Below are 22,121 nucleotides of genomic sequence, written 5' to 3' on the forward strand. Positions count from 1 at the left end.
TAATTTTTATTTATGTAATTTGAAAACACATTTTGGACTGTATAATTTAGAATACATTATATATTTTGTAATTTGAAATATATTTTAATTTTGTAGATTTGTAGTTATGCAATCTATAATATTTTTGGTTAACAGTTTTCCTACACAAGCATTAAAAGAAAATAAATATGGTTGGGAAAAGAAATTGGCATGTTTGATGACGTGTGGGAGCAGATAAATCTTCAGATTTGGGATTTTTTTTTGAAGTTAAAGTTTTCTCTGATGCGATGATGTTTGAACAAATCTAGGTTTAGGTTTATAGATGCAGGTTGTTTGTGGTTGTTCGATAAAGACAAACAGGCTCACAATGACTATTGTTTGCTGATTTGCGATATTGAAGGAGATGATGGTGGTGGGTTTTGATGGCTAATAGCTTTCGCGGTGGTTCAATGACAGTGGTTGTTTTGCTGGTAGCTAGGATTAGGTTGAAAACCATGATGTGGTCATATTCAATTATAACGTTTCTACATCAACTTTTGTTTAAGTTGCCACATGTCAAAAAGTTATACTTTATTCAATAATAACTCACATGGACGTTATGTTGTTAACAATCTAGACATCATAAAAATAATTAAATTAAATAAAAATTACAAAAATTGAAACTATTTTTGAACATCCAAAAAAACTAAGAATCACTCTGAATAAAATAGAATCAAGATAGGTATTAAACCAAAACTAGTTAAGTGTAAAAGAAAAAAAAAAGGTAAAATCTTGAAAACAAAATTAATAGTTTTTGATATATTTTACTAAATATAAATATAAAATGTATTTGAATAATAAATAGTTATAAAAAAAATGGTAATATGAAAGGTATTTTTAGTTAGTTCTTATTAAATATTTTTGTTCAACTTAAAATTTTTATATTTTTTAAACGATTACTTTCACTGTTTTATTAACTAAAGGCACATTATGTAATTACTATAAAAATAATGTTATTAATTAATTATTAATTTTTTCATCAAACACTATATTTGCACAATTCATTAAGTTTCCAGATTATACAATTTATACAGAAGGGTAATGTAAGCAATTTGAAACTTATGGGTCTGGAAAAATAAATTTCTACTAAAATATAAATACAAACTGTTCAAATGAGTTTTTATCATCTAAACTTTCAACAATCAAGATTATGTTGCCTTGCTTTCGTTATGCACAAACTAAAGCAACAGTCCTGCAAACACAAACATCCAAATTCATTTGCTGGGAGATAAAGAAAACAAAAAAAATGCTATTATGAAGTGAAAGAGAGGAGGGTAGGGCTAGGAGGCTGAATAAAAGGGCCATTCTGCTTCAGAAGTCTTGGATATCTATTCAAATCCTGGCTGAAGTCACACTATGATTTGGCCCTGAAAATGAAGAGATAATATTTATTATTAATAATACAAATCAATTTGATCCAAGTTTACACAAATGATAATAATGGTTCCAAGTATAATAGCAGTTAAAAATGAATCTAGCTACGTAAAGAATGCATTCATCATACCCTACTATAATGAAGTGAGATACAGAAGGACGAAGTACAAATACGAGAGATAATAGACGAAAAATGTAAGACATCAATGCAAGAGAGTTGATCACACGGCTCTCTTTTGAATGAAAAAATGTATCACTAATTTTAATATCTCTTTCTTTGAATAAGATTACACCAACTAACCTTTCTATGTAGGAGTCATCCTCCGTGTTAACAACTATGGCCTCACCAGCTACAATGTGAGGCGGTACCTGGAGGTTATTGATCAGACAAAACAGACATTTAGTATTACCTGCACTGAATAATGATTTAATTCCATTCTTCTACAATTTTCATGAAAGATAATTCAAAAGGAAGGAAATTTTAGCACAATTAAGCATACTCGTTAGCTACATATCGATTTGATGGCATTTAATCTTTTAATCTAATAAACGTTGAATTTAGGTGTTTAAAGTAAAATAAATAAAAATTTAAATGCATTTTTCATCCTCACAAATATAGTAGATTTTTGCTTTTAATCCCTGAAAATAGTTTTATTGAAAAACTATAAAATAATTCTTGACGGCTTGAAAGATCCTCTCACTCTCATTCTATATACAAGAAAGTTTTGATACAAAATACATGATAAATAGGGTAACCCTAGACACAATATAATGATAATAAATAAGATAACCCTAAACATAATGTAATGATGATAAATAGGGTAACCCTACACAATATAATGATGATAAATAGGATAAATATTTTAACAATGATAAATAGGATAAATACTCTAACAATGATAAATAGGATAAATATTTTAAAACTCCTCCTGAAGTTGGAGCATACAAATTGTATGTACCAAGCTTGGAATGATAAACTTAATCTGAGATTTCTTTAGGAACTTAGAAACTTCGACTTAGAACAAGATGCACGTATGCTTCAGACCATTGAGAGAGAATGTCTATAAACCAAATTGGACTCACAATCCGACATAGCCAAAGAAACTCCTCTTGAAATATAAGAGAATGTCTATAAACCAAATTGGACTCACAATCCAGCATAGCCAAAGAGACTCCTCTTCAAGAGTGTGCAACAAACCGATGACAGTGGTCAGCGAATAGCAAAAGCGCAAAAACACAGATTGACAAACAAGTCACAACAACTTATGGAGAATAATATTGGACATTAGTGGACAACCACGAAACTTCAACAAACACCATGAAACTTCAACTAGGGACTTTGATAAAGGAGATTTCCATTAAAAGTGGATGACAGCCAACAATGGTAGACAACGACAAACTGTAGGAACTAAATTGCCATTTGACTGATGGGACCTGTAGTGGCTGGAAGCGACAAAACTACATGGACTAGATTGCCATCAAGTAAGGATGGGCCTGCAGTGGCTAAAAGCGACAAACTACAGGGATTTAAATTGCCATCACTAACTGATGGAGCTTGTAGTTACTGAAAGCGACCAAACTGTAAGGACTAAATTGCCATCAAGAAAGGATGGGGCCTGAAGTGGCTGAAACATACTCCCCCTCACGGCGAATGAAGGAAATGCTAACGACCGATGACAAACCGTGAAGGTGGAAGGTTATAATGGTCTCCTTTATTCAACAAAGCATCCAAAAACATGACAAGGGGCTGGTGAAATTGTTTGACTAAGATTCTGAATCTTGCCAGAAATAGATTCCCCTCATGCCATGAGCAACCTTCAACCATGACTTTGGTGTTGAAATTCCTTGATGTTAACCAGCTGATAACACCGTGTTACCAATGAGGAGCATTGGTATCTTGAAGATATTGAAGTTTTGATGATGTTACAAGCTAAAGAATTGAAGACTCTTGTTGTATTTACATTAAAAGCCTTTTGTAGAAATATTTGTATAGGAATAACTTTGATGATGTAAGAACACTTAGAAGTTTTCTTGTTTAGGGAATGTTTGTGCAGATAATCGATTATTTGGTGTAATAATTGATTATCACGAGCTAAAGTAGAAAGAGATTGCTCGTGCAAATAATCGATTATTTAATAGAATAATCGATTATCTCTGTCTGATTCAGTATTGCCCAAGTCGCGCAAATAATCAATTATTCTTCAGGATAATCGATTATCAGTTTTTGAAAACCCCATAACGGACACAAATAATCGATTATCACTTATGATAATCGATTATCACTTATGATAATCGATTATGACTGGCTGTTGGGAGATGTCTTTTTAGTTTCTAACTTTGCATGAACCTGGGCTTATAAATAGAGGTCTTCACAGCTCTTAGAAAGAATCTTTTCATTTGAGAGTATTAAAGTTGTGTGCCTAAGGGAAACTCTCTGTGAGTGAAAAAAGGGAACTAACTCATTTGAGAATACAGAAAAAGTCTGAGGAAGTTCTCAAGTGTTAGTGTTGCTCGAATAAAGTCTTGTGAAAAGAAGAAGCTTGCGCTTAGTGGGTCTAAGCTCAAAGCGGTTCTCTTCAAGTTGATTGAGCAGGTTCTTCCGTTCGTTTGTTGAAGGAAGGTGTTATCTGTTCTTTATCTTTATTCCATCTTATTGTAATATGTAAACAATATTTTAGTGAAAAAGTTAATCACTGTTTATAGTGATTAACGACTGGACGTAGAATCTTTTTGATTCGAACCAGGATAAAACATCTTGTGTGATTTTCTCTTACTCTACACTTTTAATTTACCAACTGTTAGATAAAAGTCTTAAAAGAAATCATGATTTTTAAAAGAACCAATTACGTACCTGAGTACGTAAACTAACCAAATACAACCTTTCACACTCTCTCACACGTAACAGAACAATAAACGAATGATATTGGATGAATGAATCTCTTTTATTGATGGTAATATCTAAATAAACAAGGATAAACAATAATTGGGAGAGTAACCTCCCTCACAAGACAATAATGTCTGTCACAAAACTCAATAATCAAAAACATGTCTTTAACCCTAAACTCTAACTTTATTTATATTAATTATTTCCCGCCCATCTCTTATTCAATATTTCTCTAGAATATATTTGCATTTAATATAAATATCCTTATATTTAATATTTAATATAAATATCCCTATATTTAATATAAATATCTCTCCGTATATTATCCTAGTATCCTTAATTATAAATATCTTATATTGAATCTTTTCCTAAATATATATTTATTTACTCTAATTAACTTATACTATATTTATTTAATCTAATTAACTTATACTAAATATTCTCTCTGCTCATATACTTTCCAACCCTTATTATTACCCCTACCTTATATCGTGACATTACACCCTACTGCAAAACAACCTTCTCCTCGAGGTTGGAAACGGGGAGCTTGATCTCATGGCTCCTCATCAATTCATGTCTGGAGGTTCGGGCGGTGGTAAAACCTTCTCTAATGTCTTCCATTCTTCGTCTAACATTCTGGTTACCACTTCTCCTGAATCATAAGCCTTGAGAGAATGGTTTTCGATGTGTTTCAGTACTTCACGTCGCTCTCTTCCTTCTGCCAGTGTACCAAACACTGCAAGCCCCCTATTCTTTTTGTCGGCCCATCTCTTCACAGACTCCATTGTTCTCTCCATGGTATTGATTATTCCATCTGCCCTTCCTTCCAATACTAAACCGTTTGGTTCAGGTAGTTTTCTCACGTTCGTTTCTGGCCGTCTCCTCCCGTTCGGCTCGGTAAGTCCTCTCTCTGTAGGTTACGTCCGTTCTTTCACGTTCGGATCCAACAGTCTGCTATCGTTCAGTTCTGGCAGTTCGCTCACGTTCGGATCTGTTAGTCTACTATCGTTCGGTTCCAGCAGTCCCTTCCCATTTGGAGCTTGGACTTCATGGCGTATTCCACTCAACTCTGCCTTCAACCTCCTTAGGGACAACTCCATGTTCTTTAGTCTCTGCCCCATGCTCTCTAGTTTCCCTTCAACTGCATTCATTCTTCCCTCCATGATGTCTTTCACTCGTCTCTATTAGGATCCGGCAATTTCGTCCCTTGACGATCTGGCAGGTCGAACCAATTGTTACGTACCTGAGTACGTAAACTAACCAAATACAACCTTTCACACTCTCTCACACGTAACAGAACAATAAACGAATGATATTGGATGAATGAATCTCTTTTATTGATGGTAATATCTGAATAAACAAGGATAAACAATAATTGGGAGAATAACCTCCTTCAATTACTTTGACAGCATAACCTCCCTCACAAGACAATAATGTTTGTCACAAAACTCAATAATCAAAAACCTGTCTTTAACCCTAGACTCTAACTTTATTTATATTAATTATTTTGTCATACCTCATTAAATGCACCCAAACCCCGCCTGTCTAATCTCATTTATTACACCCAAAACCCTGCTCAGAACCATTAAAACGCACCCAAAACTCTGACGCACTAACGCCAGGTGTCAAGAATGGAAGATTCGGAAATCAGTTAGTGGAGTGCAGGTGTCAACAGGAGAGTGCACGACCGTTTGGACGTGGGGTAAACAAAAATGATTTCTGAAAAAACCTGCCCACTCTCTTCTGCATGCACCTTCTCCTTCCCAAACTCTGACTTTCCATTTTCTCCTCCTTCTCTCTAGAAAATTTCCCCTTCTCTCTACTGTAACTCACTCTTCTCTGCTCCGATCACCGTTCAGGACCGTAGAAGGATTTCCGGCGTCGTGAGTTTCATTCTGGACCGAACAGTTCCAGAGTCTGAAACTGGTAAGTTTCTCGTCCCTAGTCGTTCGTTCTTGGGTTACATGCAAAACCAAGTTCTGGTTGCATGCAGGGTTATAGTCTAAGTTATTCTTGACTTTTATGTGGTTAGACTTAGTTGGAAGAGTTAAGTGATCGTGAGGATAGAAAGCCGTAATCTAGGCGAACCAAAAATCTTGCGTTTAGGACGTTTCACTCACTGATCCAGGTAAGGGAAGCTTATTCTATTTAATTCGTATGTGTTATTTGTGCTGTATGGACGTTCTGTGAGTTGCATGAAGCATGTTCTGTGATATTTGATTTTTGATATATGATCATAAGTGTGAGCTGATGTATGGTGAAAATGAAATGTACTATGATATGAGTATTTGAAAATATGAAATGTATATGCTGAGAAATGAGTAAATGTAAATGAAACTTTGAATATAAATTTCCCTATGATAACGTACGTTCGTCATTGAACGGTCCTTGACCGTTCGGTGTTGCTAGTAAACTTCTTTGGAATTGAATTCTTCCATTTGGGAAGAATTCTAGTTGAGGACGAACGCCCTCTTGTAATAGTGCTATGTTTGAGCGTTCGGCCAAGCGTAGATGCCCAAAGTGTTATGTGAGGAAGTGAGAATCTTGTAAACATATATCTGGACACTTAGTCATTCTTAAATCCTATCTTCACCATCTCGTATTTTATTTATTTCTATTTCTATTATGAGTTCAAATCAGTGATGGGTCTCGACCCAAAGCGTTTGTTATGAAAGGCGCTCGGTCTTATACCGAACGCTCGTACTCGTCTTTAATTATTAACCGTGTGGAAATAGCGTTCGTCCAAATTCTGTAAATCCTTTACCGTGTTCGGTCATTGACTGACAGTCGGTTTCTGTAATTGAATTATTCTAAGTATGGTTCTTCAATCTTCTTGAGGTGTCTATATCCATTGAATCCGGCCTAGAGCCTCTGTACTTAAATTATTCTTTAAAGTATTGATCTGAACTTACGAGAGTCAGTTCATTCAACTGATTCAAGTGGTAAATGACGTTCGTCATATATGGTATTATTGTAGTCGGTCTTATTCTGTTCTGGAACGGGGGATTCTTCGGTCTCGTTCCTCACGTTCGTCCTCGTTATTAAAAGGGCTGAACGTTCGTTATTTTATGTAATTGGAATGGAAGACGAAAATGATATTAAAATGAAAGATTATAAAGAATGAACAGTATATGAGATGAAATAATGGTTGTGGATTTTGAACGAGCGTTCCAGGGAGGAACGACTCTTGGATGAAAGTTGGAATTTGTAAAGTATGAATGTGGACAAAACTTAGCTGGCGATTCATCCTGATGTTCCGTGAGTGCTCTCGTCCTCAAGTAGAAGGGAGTATGTCATGCGTGGGAACGGCAAGAGGTCCTAGTCCTTAGAGGTACTTTGGATGGAACGGACTAACCTCGAGTGGCAGCTGATGAGAAATTCCAGTTACCACACCACCTGGGTGCACGAACGTCGTAGCTACACAGAATTCATACAGTCCGGACAGTCAGTCTAGTATCAAGAATTGATTGAACTCAGGAATTGATTGAATTGTATATCTGGAATATGTTTGATATGTTTGAATATAAGAAATGCATGTTATTACTTGAATTAAATTAAAGGCTTAATTACCTACTTAGTCCCCATGTTCGGAGGTAATTTGCTGTTTAGTACCCGGTTTTAAAAATGTAGGCATTTGATACCTATGTTTTGAAATTTGTATCAATTGAATCCTACCCACTTAACGCCGTTATAAATCTAACGTTTTTCTGACATCAACTTTGAATTGTGGACGAGCGGTTGTGGACGATCGTCCAAACAGAGGAGGACGCTCGTCCAACACTGGAGGACGCTCGTCCAAACAGAGGAGGACGCTCGTCCAACAGTGGAGGACGCTCGTCCAACAGTGGAGGACGCTCGTCCAAACAGAGGAGGACGCTAATCCAACAGTGGAGGACGCTCGTCCAACAGTGGAGGACGCTCGTCCAAACAGAGGAGGACGCTCGTCCAAACAGAGGAGGACGCTCATCCAACAGTGGAGGACGCTCGTCCAACAGTGGAGGACGCTCGTCCAAACAGAGGAGGACGCTCGTCCAACAGAAGAGGACGCTCGTCCAACGATGCTCGGACGCTCGTCCACTACCGCTCGTCCACAATTCAAAGTTGATGTCAGAAAAACGTTAGATTTATAACGGCGTTAAGTGGGTAGGATTCAATTGATACAAATTTCAAAACATAGGTATCAAATGCCTACATTTTTAAAACCGGGTACTAAACAGCAAATTACCTCCGAACATGGGGACTAAGTAGGTAATTAAGCCTAAATTAAATAAGCTTACCCTGTGTTTTTCATTGTGTTGTCCTGTATTTGTACGTCCATCTTGTCTTTGCAATGATCATCTGTGTGGATGTGAGCAGATGATGCGTTACTGGAGGAGACACTTGAAGAAGGAATTTTGGAGGAAGAGAACCTCGTTGACGTGCCGAACAGTAGTGCGTTCGGTTAGTTGTTTAGTTTAGTGATTTTAGTGTGTTGTCTTAGAACGACCACTCCCCTTTTGCTTAAGATGATTGTTCGGTGTTTTTGCTTTGTAAACCGTTCGGTCAGTTATGCTTATTGTACATCTCCTTATTTGTAACTCGCTTCTTGTAAGGCCGTTCGGCCACGAGCGTACTTTAACTTTAGTGTAAGGCTGAATTGATATATTAATTAATGTGATTATTCTATTCGTATGGTTTATTACTGTATTTATGGGATGTTACATATTTCCCGCCCATCTCTTATTCAATAATTCTCTAGAATATATTTGCATTTAATATAAATATCCTTATATTTAATATTTAATATAAATATCCCTATATTTAATATAAATATCTCTCTGTATATTATCCTAGCATGTATCCTTAATTATAAATATCTTATATTGAATATTTTCTTAAATATATATTTATTTACTGTAATTAACTTATACTATATTTATTTACTCTAATTAACTTATACTAAATATTCTCTCTGCTCATATACTTTCCAACCCTTATTATTACCCCTACCTTATATCGTAACAAATTCACCCCTCCCCTCTTGGCTTTTGACCGTTGCATGCTCTTTCTCTTTAAACATTTCCGTTGTGCGATACCAGTTGTTCCAACACACCGACTCTCCTGGGAGACTTGTAAATAAATGACACGAGCCATCAGGAACATCTCAACTGCTACAATATGCAAAGCTGCTGAACACACATTATGAAAGGAGGCTAAGAAACAATGCTGAAACAGAGGTACAATGCTCAAACAGAGTTATAATTATTGTTTTTATTTCTTCCTCTAGAAGACTTCTCTCATCCCATCTTCACTTCCATTCACTAAGAGATCATTCTTCAATTTCATAATCTCTATACCTTCAAAGACATATTCAATCATCAATTCCCTCATCATCGTTATTCTTCATCCAACTTAGAAAACACCATTAACCCCAATTTTCTCCATCACCAATCGAAAAAAGTGAAACTAAAACACATCCTTAACTCATTCAGATCTTGACAACATTAAAACAGAAGGGAAAGAGTTAATATGCAAGAGAGTAAAGAAGAAGGGAGAACTTCTTGAGAGACATTATGTGAAGTTGGCGGGGACTGCATTTCCAGCTAGTGACTCCAAACCGAATTACTTTCTTCCCCCTAGAAACATTCATATGATCAAAACAGGAAAACGATGATGGAGGTCTCCCTGGATTGGCTTGCAAAACGAAAACAGAAAGAGATTACGGGATTTTTTATTTTAGGGTTTCAGAGAGAAGTTGGGATTTCCCAATTATTTGCCATGGCCATTATGGAGGTTTATAATAGAGAGAAAATAGCAAGAAAGGGTCATTGCAGGTGATGAGACTAAAAGAACAGGATTGCTGATTGCAAAAAAGACAATTTTTTTTAAGGCCACCGGCCATCAGCGGCAACAAAGACAGAGTACTAAGAGACTCAGACAACCTGCTTTGATACCAACTTGAGATTGAAACTATAAAATAATTCTTAACGGCTTGAAAGATCCCTCTCACTATCATTCTACGTATAAGAAAGTTTTGATACAAAATACATGATAAATAGAGTAACCCTAGACACAATATAATGATGATAAATAGGATAACCCTAGACACAGTATAATGATGATAAATAGGGTAAATATTCTAACAATGATAAATAGGGTAAATACTCTAACAATGATAAATAGGGTAAATATTCTAACAATATTATTCCCACATTGAAGGCTAGGAATGTTGCCTCTAGGTTGAACAAAGAGAAGAGGATTCTGAATAATGCTTTTTCTTATCTTTTCATAGCTTCATTACTGTTAGGACATGGAGGGTTTATGAGCAGCGAAAGGTGAGGAAGAGTACTTAATTGTTAAACAGTTAAGTGAGGTGGGAAAAGGGTCTCTACAAAAGGACCTCTTTTATTGTTTTCAGTTAGCCAGTTTTGTACTTTGAGTTGGAGACCGGTTCAGACCTGGTGAAGGAGGTTAAGCTCCTGGTTTTTTCCCAGTTGTAATATATAATGGAAAGTAACAGAATTAGAAAAATTAATGGAATCATAATAAAATCTTCAATAACAAATCCATTGTAGGATTGGCAATTCATTACTCAGGGTCTATGCTAGATTAAGGGACCATCGGTGCATAAAGTCATCCCATCTTGAATGTCTTTTGGTGTTACAGGTTTGGCCTTGTGCCTCCATCAATCAATAGGCTTGGCTGTAGGAGTTGGCAAAAGATCCAAATTTTGAAACACAATCTATAATGGTCCAGAGACATATTACTTTAAGTCTATTTAAATGGATTTTTCCCAAATCCAAATCCATATTTTTTTTATTTTAAATCCCGTCCACTTGATTTGGATTGGGAACACTTTTTGGATTTTGACAATCCAAAATATAGGTGTGTCTAAGACAAGCCAAGGCGACTAAGGTCGAGCTTAGGTTGAGTAGCATTGATCCGAGTCAAAGGTTGATTCGAGTCAACTCAAATCGAGAGGTCAAGTCGAGTCAGTCCCGGTTGAGTCAAGTTGGATTGAGCCAAACGTTTAATCAAGTTAGCCCGAGCCGAAGGATTTGACTGAAAGTCCAAGTTAGCCTTGGCCAAAGGTTGAGTTGAAAGGTCAAGTCGAGTCAATCTGGGCCGAAGGTTAAGTCTAGTCGATCTTGACCAAAGGTCGTGTCAAGACGATCTAGGCCAAAAGTCGAGCCAAGTCAATCGTTGTTGAAGGTCGAGCCGAGTGAACCGAACCCATGTCAACATAGGTCAGTTTGGGTCCAAGTGGCTCGACAAATGTCTAATAGACCTAATAGTATGGTATATTAGATTGGTCTCATTGGGTTTAATCTAATTGACACTTAAGATTAAAAAAGGGAAAATATATGTTTGGAAGGCTTGAAAGACCCAAAAGAAATGATCTTCTATTCATAATGATATAAATCTAATACAATAAAAAGATGAAAGATCAAAAGATTGCACTAGACTCCAAGGTACAAAACTAGGTACAACTGATAGACTACACTAGGCAGGTACATAACTAGGTACAACTCATAGGTAGAGCTGGGAGTGGTTCCTAACATACTCCTTCCTACCTAGCTTTTAATACTTATTCTAACACTCCTTCTCATGTTAGAGCATATAAATTGATTGTACCAAGCTTGAAACAAATAAACTCAATCCAAGGTCCCCTTAAGGACTTGGTCAACACATTTGTTAGTTGGTTATTTGATTTAACAACCTCAGTTCAAATTTCCTTCAACAACTTTCCTTGAATGAGACAATCTGTTACGTATACGTAAACTAACCAAATACAACCTTTCACACTCTCTCACACGTAATAGAACAATAAACAAATGATATTGGATGAATGAATCTCTTTTATTGATGGTAATATCTGAATAAACAAGAATAAACAATAATTGGGAGCATAACCTCCTTCAATTACTTTGAGAGCATAACCTCCCTCACAAGACAATAATGTCTGTCACAAAACTCAATAATCAAAAACCTGCCTTTAACCCTAGACGCTAACTTTATTTATATTAATTATTTCCCGCCCATCTCTTATTAAATATTTCTCTAGAATATATTTGCATTTAATATAAATATCCTTATATTTAATATTTAATATAAATATCCCTATATTTAATATTAATATCTCTCCATATATTATTCTAGCATATATCCTTAATTATAAATATCTTATATTGAATATTTCCCTAAATATATATTTAATTACTCTAATTAACTTATACTGTATTTATTTACTCTGATTAACTTATACTAAATATTCTCTCTGCTCATATACTTTCCAACCCTTATTATTACCCCTACCTTAGATCGTAACATTACTCCCCGCGGCAAAACAATCTTGTCTCCAAGGTTGGATTTGATCTCATGGCTCCTCATCAATTCAAGTCTGGAGGTTTGGGTGGTGGAAATTCTTCGTCGTCCTCTGCATATATCAGGACTCTCAAACTCGTGTCCGGACAACGGTGCGCAGGACTGAACCGCTCGCCGCATCTAAAGCACCTTCCTTCTTTCCTACGTTTTTCATATTCCTCATAAGGTAGATCCCTCACGTTTCTTTCCTTTCGTCCGGTCCCCACATTCTCCGTGATGTCCGCTCGGCTCTCCACGGCAGTTAGCGTTCGGCCTTGGTTTGGGCGACTGAGCTCCAGTCGCGTATCCACCCCGTTCGGTTTTTCTCCAGATTGATTCTCGATCACACTTCCGCTCCCAGCCCTCACGCCCCCTTGGTACTCTTCCACGTCCTTTGCCAGTCTCATAACGTCCATCAACTCCCGCGGATCAAGTAATCTGAGTTGATTACGGATCCCCTCCTGCAATCCTGCCATAAAGTACCCATCAACTGTGCGTCGGGCATTGTTTCTGTTTGGCCGACCAAGACTTCAAATTCTTGGATGTATTCTTCCACGGTTCCTGATTGTTTATAGGCCGCCAGTCTCTCGAAGAGGGTTCCCCGGTTTCTTCCTCCAAAACGGATCACCATTGACTCCTTTAATCCTGCCCACGAACGGTTCCTGGCCTTCTCCCTCCAGAATCTGAACCAGTGTCCCGCGATTCCCTCCATGCTGATATAGGCTAAGCGCAACTTTTCTTCCTCCGGCACTCCTTGTAGCTCAAAGAATTTGTCCGCTCTATTGATCCAATTCAAAGGATCGCTTCCTTCGAAGATGGGTAAGTCTACCCTTCTCCTCCAATACGGTTGCTCCTCTCGGAGTCCACCATCTAGCCTGCTGCCATCTCTCTCGTCCTCCTCATTCATTCTCCCGTTGACAGACCCCTGACTTCCATCAGGATTTCCCTCATGTTGTCGACCTCGCTCTCCCATCACCTTCACCAGTTCCTGGACTGCTGCCTCCAGTCCTCCCATGGAGATTTCTATGACCTCCAATCTTCCTTCAATGACATTCACTCTTCCCTCCATGATGATCCGGCAGGTCGGACCAATTGTTACGTACCTGAGTACGTAAACTAACCAAATACAACCTTTCACACTCTCTCACACGTAACAGAACAATAAACAAATGATATTGGATGAATGAATCTCTTTTATTGATGGTAATATCTGAATAAACAAGGATAAACAATAATTGGGAGCATAACCTCCTTCAATTACTTTGAGAGCATAACCTCCCTCACAAGACAATAATGTCTATCACAAAACTCAATAATCAAAAACCTGCCTTTAACCCTAGACTCTAACTTTATTTATATTAATTATTTTCCGCCCATCTCTTATTAAATATTTCTCTAGAATATATTTGCATTTAATATAAATATCCTTATATTTAATATTTGGCTTAATTACCTACTTAGTCCCCATGTTAGGAGGTAATTTTCTGTTTAGTACCCGGTTTTAAAAATGTAGGCATTTGGTACCTATGTTTTGAAATTTGTATCAATTCAATCCTATCCAGTTAACGGCGTTATAATTGATGCGAGAAATTAAGGACGTTAATGATAGCCTGGGTGGAATAGCTATCAAATGTTTGAATGCATCTTCATTAACGTCCTTAATTTCTCGCATCAATTATAACGCCGTTAACTGGATAGGATTGAATTGATACAAATTTCAAAACATAGGTACCAAATGCCTACATTTTTAAAACCGGGTACTAAACAGAAAATTACCTCCTAACATGGGGACTAAGTAGGTAATTAAGCCTTAATATTTAATATAAATATCCCTATATTTAATATTTAATATAAATATCCCTATATTTAATATAAATATCTCTCCATATATTATTCTAACATATATCCTTAATTATAAATATCTTATATTGAATATTTCCCTAAATATATATTTAATTACTCTAATTAACTTATACTATATTTATTTACTCTAATTAACTTATATTAAATATTCTCTCTGCTCATATACTTTCCAACCCTTATTATTACCCCTACCTTAGATCGTAACACAATCGGTGTGAGAACCTTGACTTAGAACAAGGTTCATGCAATGACCATAAAAGAAATTCTAAAAAAATATTGCTTGTAACTACTATGTTAGATAATAATTATACTTTCAAAGGTAGAAGCAAATGGTGATTAACATTTTACCAATTATTTACACCATTAAATAAGTGTCATACAAAAAATAAAGAATAATTTGACTTACTTCAACTGCAAGGCCATTGTCCAGTACCACCTTTTTATTCCTTAAATTAAGAAGAATAAGAAGAAATTAGTACACAACTTTCAAATTTATAGGCCAAAGAATTTAAATTTCAAAGAAGTCTCGATTTTCCATCTAAGAGGTTGATTTTCATCATTGATATGTATAAGAATTCATATGAGCAGTATGCAAATATTGACTGATACAGATACAAAAAAATCAAAAACAAATAAACAACAATACCCTCTCGTGACAGCAAGTATATAGTTATACTTATTGTCATTCAGATGGAGAAAGAAAGCAAACAATTTAGGGACTAGTCCAAGACAAACTTTTGGATGCCTAAAACCCCCTCAAAGGGCAAGACTACTATTTGGAAAAAATACTTCACAAGCCAAAGCAAATGGAAATTCTTACACAACTAAAGCTTTATAATAGTGGGAAGCTTCTTACTTTACAAAGCACCTAAAATTTCCTTCAAACTAACCTTTACAGGCAACCTCTTGCTTGCCCTTAAACTTGCTTCCGATTTGGGATAGGATAGAGATTATGTTCTTATATTTCTTTGGACTTCTGACCATGGATGCTTCAAGGGAGTTACCATTCTCAATAATCACAAATTGTGTTTTCCTTTGTTTTTATAAAACTATAAGCTTTAGAGGACACCTTATTACAATTTCCACTTTCCAACCCTCATAATAATTTCCTTCTCTTGTTCCTTATTTTAGGTGTTTCCCTTCACTTGTCACAATTTCATTTCCATCAAAAGAAATTTGCAATTGGGAATTGAAGAACAATAAAATCTAAGAGTTAAAATGGGTTAAAGTGATAGAGACTAGGGTATTATGGGTGCCTGGCACAAACAAGAGATTGTGACTAGGATATAGTTCGAAATTCTAAAAAAAATCTAGCTAATGGTGTTTTAGAGCACACAAAGAGCACCTCAAAGACTATAAATTTAAACAACAAATTCAAGTGAGAAGGAAAAAGTGATCAAGAAGGAAGTATGAATAGTAAGACAAATTGAAAAAAATTGGTATACAAAATTGGAGAAATTTGCAAACAAGAAGACTATAAAGAAAATTCTTTAAGCACAACAATGAATAATGACACATACCTTGTAGTGGCTGAAATGACTTCCTTGACAATGCATGTTACATGTTTTGGAACTGATGCAGATAAAGGTTTGTCATCATAAAATTGTACCTTAACTTTCATTTCATCTGCCAACCAAGCAACAAAGTGATAATTAACTAGTAATAGAGAGCTAGATTGACTATAAGTGTAGAGAACAAACTTGTTGATAAATGCAGAGCCACTAATAGGCATTTAACAGAAGAACAAAAGGGAAGGGCATTGACTCAGGCCAAGAGGGTTAAGGTGTTAGACCGGGAAACGAAGGCCTGAGACAAAAACTGTATGCGAAAAGGAGTCAGGTAGAGGAGAGAGTGGGGGGAAAATAGAAAGGGCAGGAGGTATGCGAGGAGTAAAGAAAGGTGATTCAACAACTGATTGAGAAGAATAGACTTAAAGGAGAACGGATGGAACGGTAGTGTATATTCTAGAATTACTGTTAGTTGGGTAGCTTTATGATGAATTAGGGAACTTTTGTTGCATGTAGGTGATTATCTATACATTTTTCATATAAATACAGCAGTGAACAAGGGGTGAAACAAGAATAAAACTAATGATAGTGATATAGCATGTGATTGAAGTAATGGAACAAATTTTAAATGCCATGCATCATGGCGGCATTCAGATTTCAAACACCCTAGCAGATATACATAGTTGTTACAAAGCTATAGAAAGCGCACACTGAACAATAACATCAACAACTGATTATCTAAGACTCTAAGTTAATGAGGAAGTTGACAATTGGTAGCACAAGTTTTGGGGAAACACTTGAGAGACAATCATCACTCAAATTCATTACAAAGCAATTGAACAATGAATTTGATTAGAAAAACAAAACAAAAGAAATGTAATTGCCAATAATCCATAAAAATGATAAATTAAAAAAGCAATTGACACATTTGTAGGTTATTGAAAAAAACATGTTATCATAGCATCCTTTCCAGCATGATATGAGCACTAAGCGCAATTGACAAGTTAAAAATGTTCCACATTAATTGATCGAAAAAGAGCAGATATCAAGGGTTGAGGAGTGTTAGCTTTTATCCACCTCGTAGATACAAACAGTCCTTGCTGAACAAGTCCTTTGAAACTTCCATTTGATCCAGTGAGTCAGGGCTGATCACAAATACAAAGAGAAACAAATTAATAATTAAGCTTACTAAGAATTTATAACCCCCAATTAGAACGAACGCTGTAAAAACTCACTCCATCAAAACTACAGTTCCATCATGATCCATGCACATAAACATGAAAGTCTTCTCCTGAACGTAGACCCCTGAAACAATTAGCGATTTGTAAGTGCAGGAAAGGATTACAAGCCCATTATCTCAAGGCTTGATGTACCCTACCGGACACTGATTGGAAAAGGCAGATATTGCTCAACATCTTTCCATTTAAATTAAAAGAATGGAAAATGTACACAGCCTTCATATAGGTTATTGGATCTAAGAACAAAGACACACTGCTGGTCCTCATCAAAATCTAGATTTATTCTGAATATGTAGAGCTTTATCTCTGATTTGGTTACACTTGAAAAGAGAATGAATTTAATTATTATCATTGTTGATATATATTGTATTGTATAATTGTACTTTTAGTTTGTGGGCTTTTATGTGCTGGTCTGTTTGCTCCTTATATAGGACATTTGGTGCAATAGAAACTTGACACAATGGAGTAATATTTTCATCTCTACATTTTCTCTCCCAAATTTAACATGGTATCCAGAGCAGGTTAGGGTTTGCAGTTAGCCACTCACTGCCCGCCATCGTCCGCCGTCGCTTCCGTCGCAGCCTTTTCTCCCGCAAAGTTAAGGGTTCGGTGCGCCTCGAAGAGCGCGACCCATCCCTGGTGGTCGCCGCCGCATCCTCCTCTCGACGCGCTGTCACGTGTCGTTTCTGTGTGTTCTCGGGCGCGTGGGCTTCACGCACCGCCTCTCCCGTGTCGGATCTTCACTGCGCCACTACCGGTCGTTTCGCCTCCGTCTCCTGAGTGTGTTGTGGTCTCTGATTTGCTGTTCCGTTGAGGGTTACTCCGTTTAGGGTTTCTTCCCACAATCTTTTTTTTCCTCTTTTCTTGTTTGGCTTTATAATGGCTGGTCTTGGAACACCGTCTCTCTCTGCTACTCTAACCATTACTTCTGCAAAAACTCAATTGGAAAAACTATCTATCTTGGTCTTCTTCTGTGGAGTTATGGTTTCTTGGTCAAGGACACCATGACCATCTTGAACAAGATGTTTCCACCATTCCTGAAGAAGAGAAATCTCAATGGAAGAAGCTTGATTTTCAACTATGTGTTGTTCTATGGCAATCTGTTGAACCAGAAGTCTTAGAAATTTTGAGACCTTACAAAACGTGCTCCTCCTTTTGGAGAAAAGCTCAGGATATCTTTGCTAACGATGTACAACGCCTCTTTGATGCAACTCAAAGAATGGCTTCCCTCAAACAAAACAATCATGATATGGTTACTTACATAGGAACAGCCCGTGCTGTTGTAGAAGAATTGAAGAATTTCTTTGTGGTTGATTCTTTAGAAGGCCTAAACAAGAAGCTTGATAAGTTTTACATGGTCTTAATTTTAAGAGGTCTACATTCAGATTTTGGTCATGTTCGTGATCAAATGTTAGCTGGTGATCAAGTTCCATCAATGGACAGCTTAGTTACTCGACTTCTTCGGGTACCTTCATTAGGTAAAGACGAAAGTTCAATTGGTGGTATTGAAACATCAGCTATGGTAGCACCACAAGGAAGAGGAGGAGGCAGAGGCAACCGAGGAGGACGTGGTGGCCGTGGTAATCCTCCTCAGTGCACATTGTAAGAGGATAAGCCATACTCGAGAGAAATGTTATGCCTTACATGGATATCCAGACAAGGTCGTTCATGTTTCGAAATCTGATGAACCCAAAATTTCAAATGAAGAATATCAAGAATTTTTGAAGTATAAGTCTGGAAAATCTTCTAATCCTGACCAATCCTCTTCCATGTCCAATGTGTCAACTGTCGGTATATCTCAATCTGTGGAAGGTCACAATCCATGGATCCTTGACTCAGGTGCCTCTGACCATATCTGGTACTATTTCTTCATTTTCTTCCATGTCCTCTCAGAAAATCCCTCATTTCATTACTATTGACAATGGATCCAAAGTTGCATCTCAGGGAATTGGCAGAGTTTCCTTATCTCCTTCACTAAATTTAAATTTTGTTTTGTATATTTCTCATTGTCCTTACAATTTAATCTCCTTGAGCCAATTGACTCGTTCCTTAAATTGTTCTGTAACCTTTACTGCTAATTCCTTTGTTATACAAGAACATGGTACGGGTCGCCTGATTGGAGAAGGACATGAGTCTTGAGGACTTTACATAGCTCTTCAGTTTCCTGTTTTACCACTTCAGCCCCAAAACTTTTGCATGATCGGTTGGGCCATCCAAGTTTATCCAAGTTTATCCAAGTTGAAGATGATGGTTCCAAGTCTCAAGAACATTCAAGTCTTAGATTGTGAGTCGTGTCAATTAGGAAAACATGTTAGATCTTCTCATCCTAAAAAGTCTGCGACATTATGTAATTCTCCTTTCTCAACTATTCACTCTGATATTTGGGGACCAAGTCGTGCTACTTCTTTTGGTTTTGACTATTTTGTAACCTTCATTGATGAATTCTCTCGATGTACTTGGGTTTATTTAATGAAAGAGAGATCTGAACTTTTGTCCATATTTGTGTCCTTTATTAATGAAATCAATAACCAATTTGGGAAGACAATTAAAATCCTTCGTAGTGATAATGCTAAGGAATATTTTTCTTCCGCGTTTTCTTCATTCTTATCTTCCCAAGGAATTTTACATCAGTCAACATGTCCTCACACTCCACAACAAAATGGTATTGCAGAGAGGAAGAATAGACATCTCATTGAAACTGCACATTCCTTGATGTTGAATACTAATATTCTTGTGCATCACTGGGGAGATGCAGTCCTCACTGCCTGTTTTCAAATCAATAGGATGTCGTCTTCCTCTCTTGAGAATAAAGTTCCTCATTCTGTCATTTTTCCAAATGACGCCCTATATCATATCCCCCACGTGTATTTGGGTGTACATGTTTTGTCCATAATGTTTCTCCAGGTCTTGATAAGCTATCCGCCAAGGCTATTAAGTTTGTCTTCTTGGGATATTCTCGTCTCCAGAAAGGGTATAAATGTTATTCTCCCTCCACCAAGAGATATTATATGTCTGCTGATGTCACATTCTTTGAGGATACACCGTTTTTCTCGTCCTCTGTGGAGGATCGTTCATCTGTTCAACAAATGTTTCCTCTACCATTGTGTGATCCCTTGGTTATTCCTGCATCTATACCTCAAACTCAAAATGTGAATGAAATTGTTCCTCCACCTCTTCTCACATATCAGCGTCGGAGACAATCTCAAGATCAGAACAATAAAGATCCTCTAGACTCATCTTCTCCTCCATCAGCTCACCAGACCATGGATCCTTCATCCTCCTCGTCTTCTACTGACTCAGATGATAATTTGCGCATTGCCCTTCGGAAAGGTATTCGTTCTACTCGTAATCCATATCCTGTTTATAATTTTTTGAGTTATCATCGTTTGTCTTCTACCTATTTCTCTTTTGTTTCCTCCTTATCCTCCCTTAAGACTCCTAATAATATTTATGAGGCACTTGATCATCCTGGATGGCGTCAAGCCATGGTTGATGAAATGCAGGCCCTTGACCACAATGGTACTTGGGACCTTGTCCCTCTTCCTCCTGGTAAGAAGCCTGTTGGCTGCCGATAGGTTTATGCTATTAAGGTTGGTCCTACTGGTGAAATTGATCGTCTAAAAACTCGTCTAGTAGCTAAGGGATATACTCAAGTTTATGGCATTGATTATTGTGATACTTTTTCTCCTGTGGCTAAAACCAGTACCGTTCGTATTTTACTTGCTATGGCTGCCATTCGTCATTGGCCACTTTACCAGTTGGACATTAAAAGTGCCTTTCTTCATGGTGATCTGGAAGAGGAGATATACATGGAGCAACCTCCTGGGTTTGTTGCTCAGGGGGAGTCTGGGTTAGTTTGTAAATTACGTCGTTCCCTCTATGGCTTGAAACAATCACCTCGTGCTTGGTTTGGTAAATTTAGTCGGGTTGTGCAAAATTTTGGGTTGAAACGATGTGAGGCGGATCACTCAGTGTTTTATGGTCATTTTTCTCCTGACAAATGTGTTTATCTCATGGTGTATGTTGATGATATTGTTATTACAGGGAATGACAACACTAAAATTACTCAATTAAAGAATCATTTGTTCAACCACTTTCAGACTAAAGATCTGGGTCGTCTAAAATACTTCCTTGGTATTGAAGTGGCACAGTCAAAAGAAGGTGTCATCATTTCACAAAGGAAATATGCTCTTGATATTTTAGAGGAAACAGGTTTGACAAATTGCAAGCCTATTGATAGTCCTATGGACTCAAATCAAAAGCTAATGAGAGATCAAGGTGAACCTTTCTCAGATCCAGAGAGATATAGAAGGCTGGTTGGAAAACTCATATATCTTACAACAACAAGACGTGATCTTTTCTTATCCAGTGGGAGTTGTGAGTCAATTTATGCAGAATCCACATGTTGACCATTGGAATGCAGTGATTCGAATTCTCAGATACATAAAAGGAAATCCAGGACAGGGATTGTTGTATGAGGACAAGGGAAACACTCAAATTGAAGGATATTGTGATGCAGATTGGGCTAGTTCTCCAATTGATCGAAGATCTACTACAGGATATTGTGTTCTACTTGGAGGGAACCTTATATCTTGGAAAAGTAAGAAACAAATGTTGTTGCTAGATCTAGTGCTGAAGCTGAATACCGATCTATGGCTTTGACTACATGCGAACTTGTGTGGATCAAGCAACTTCTCCAAGAGTTGAAATTTTGAGGAAATGAGTCGTTGAAACTGTACTGTGACAAACAAGCAGCCCTTCATATTGCCTCCAATCCAGTGTTTCATGAGAGAACAAAACATATAGAAATTGATTGTCATTTTATTAGAGAGAAGTTGTTGACTAAGGAACTTGTTACTGAGTTTGTCAATTCTAATGAACAACTCGGAGACA

The 22,121-nt window shown here is 36.9% G+C and overlaps 1 protein-coding gene across 6 annotated transcripts in view; it reads right to left on the reverse strand.

Annotated features, from left to right (window-relative positions):
- Positions 1-1,086: 1,086 nt before the first annotated feature.
- The window catches only part of LOC124848732 (uncharacterized), a 31,503-nt gene continuing 10,468 nt past the window's right edge, over positions 1,087-22,121 (reverse strand). For all 6 annotated transcript variants that reach the window (XM_088094179.1, XM_088094174.1, XM_088094177.1 and 3 more), the window contains 6 exons: positions 17,226-17,295; positions 17,068-17,135; positions 16,003-16,108; positions 14,889-14,928; positions 1,694-1,761; positions 1,087-1,385 (listed from right to left, as the gene is read on the reverse strand). In XM_088094179.1, coding sequence (XP_087950305.1) covers positions 1,373-1,385; positions 1,694-1,761; positions 14,889-14,928; positions 16,003-16,108; positions 17,068-17,135; positions 17,226-17,295 — 365 coding nt within the window. In that variant the 3' untranslated portion in view covers positions 1,087-1,372. The remainder of the gene's footprint in view (positions 1,386-1,693; positions 1,762-14,888; positions 14,929-16,002; positions 16,109-17,067; positions 17,136-17,225; positions 17,296-22,121) is intronic.

The sequence above is a fragment of the Vigna umbellata genome, chromosome 7 (genome assembly GCF_029865625.1).
Source record: "Vigna umbellata cultivar VRB3 chromosome 7, Vumbellata_1.0, whole genome shotgun sequence".
Taxonomy (NCBI): Eukaryota; Viridiplantae; Streptophyta; class Magnoliopsida; order Fabales; family Fabaceae; genus Vigna; species Vigna umbellata.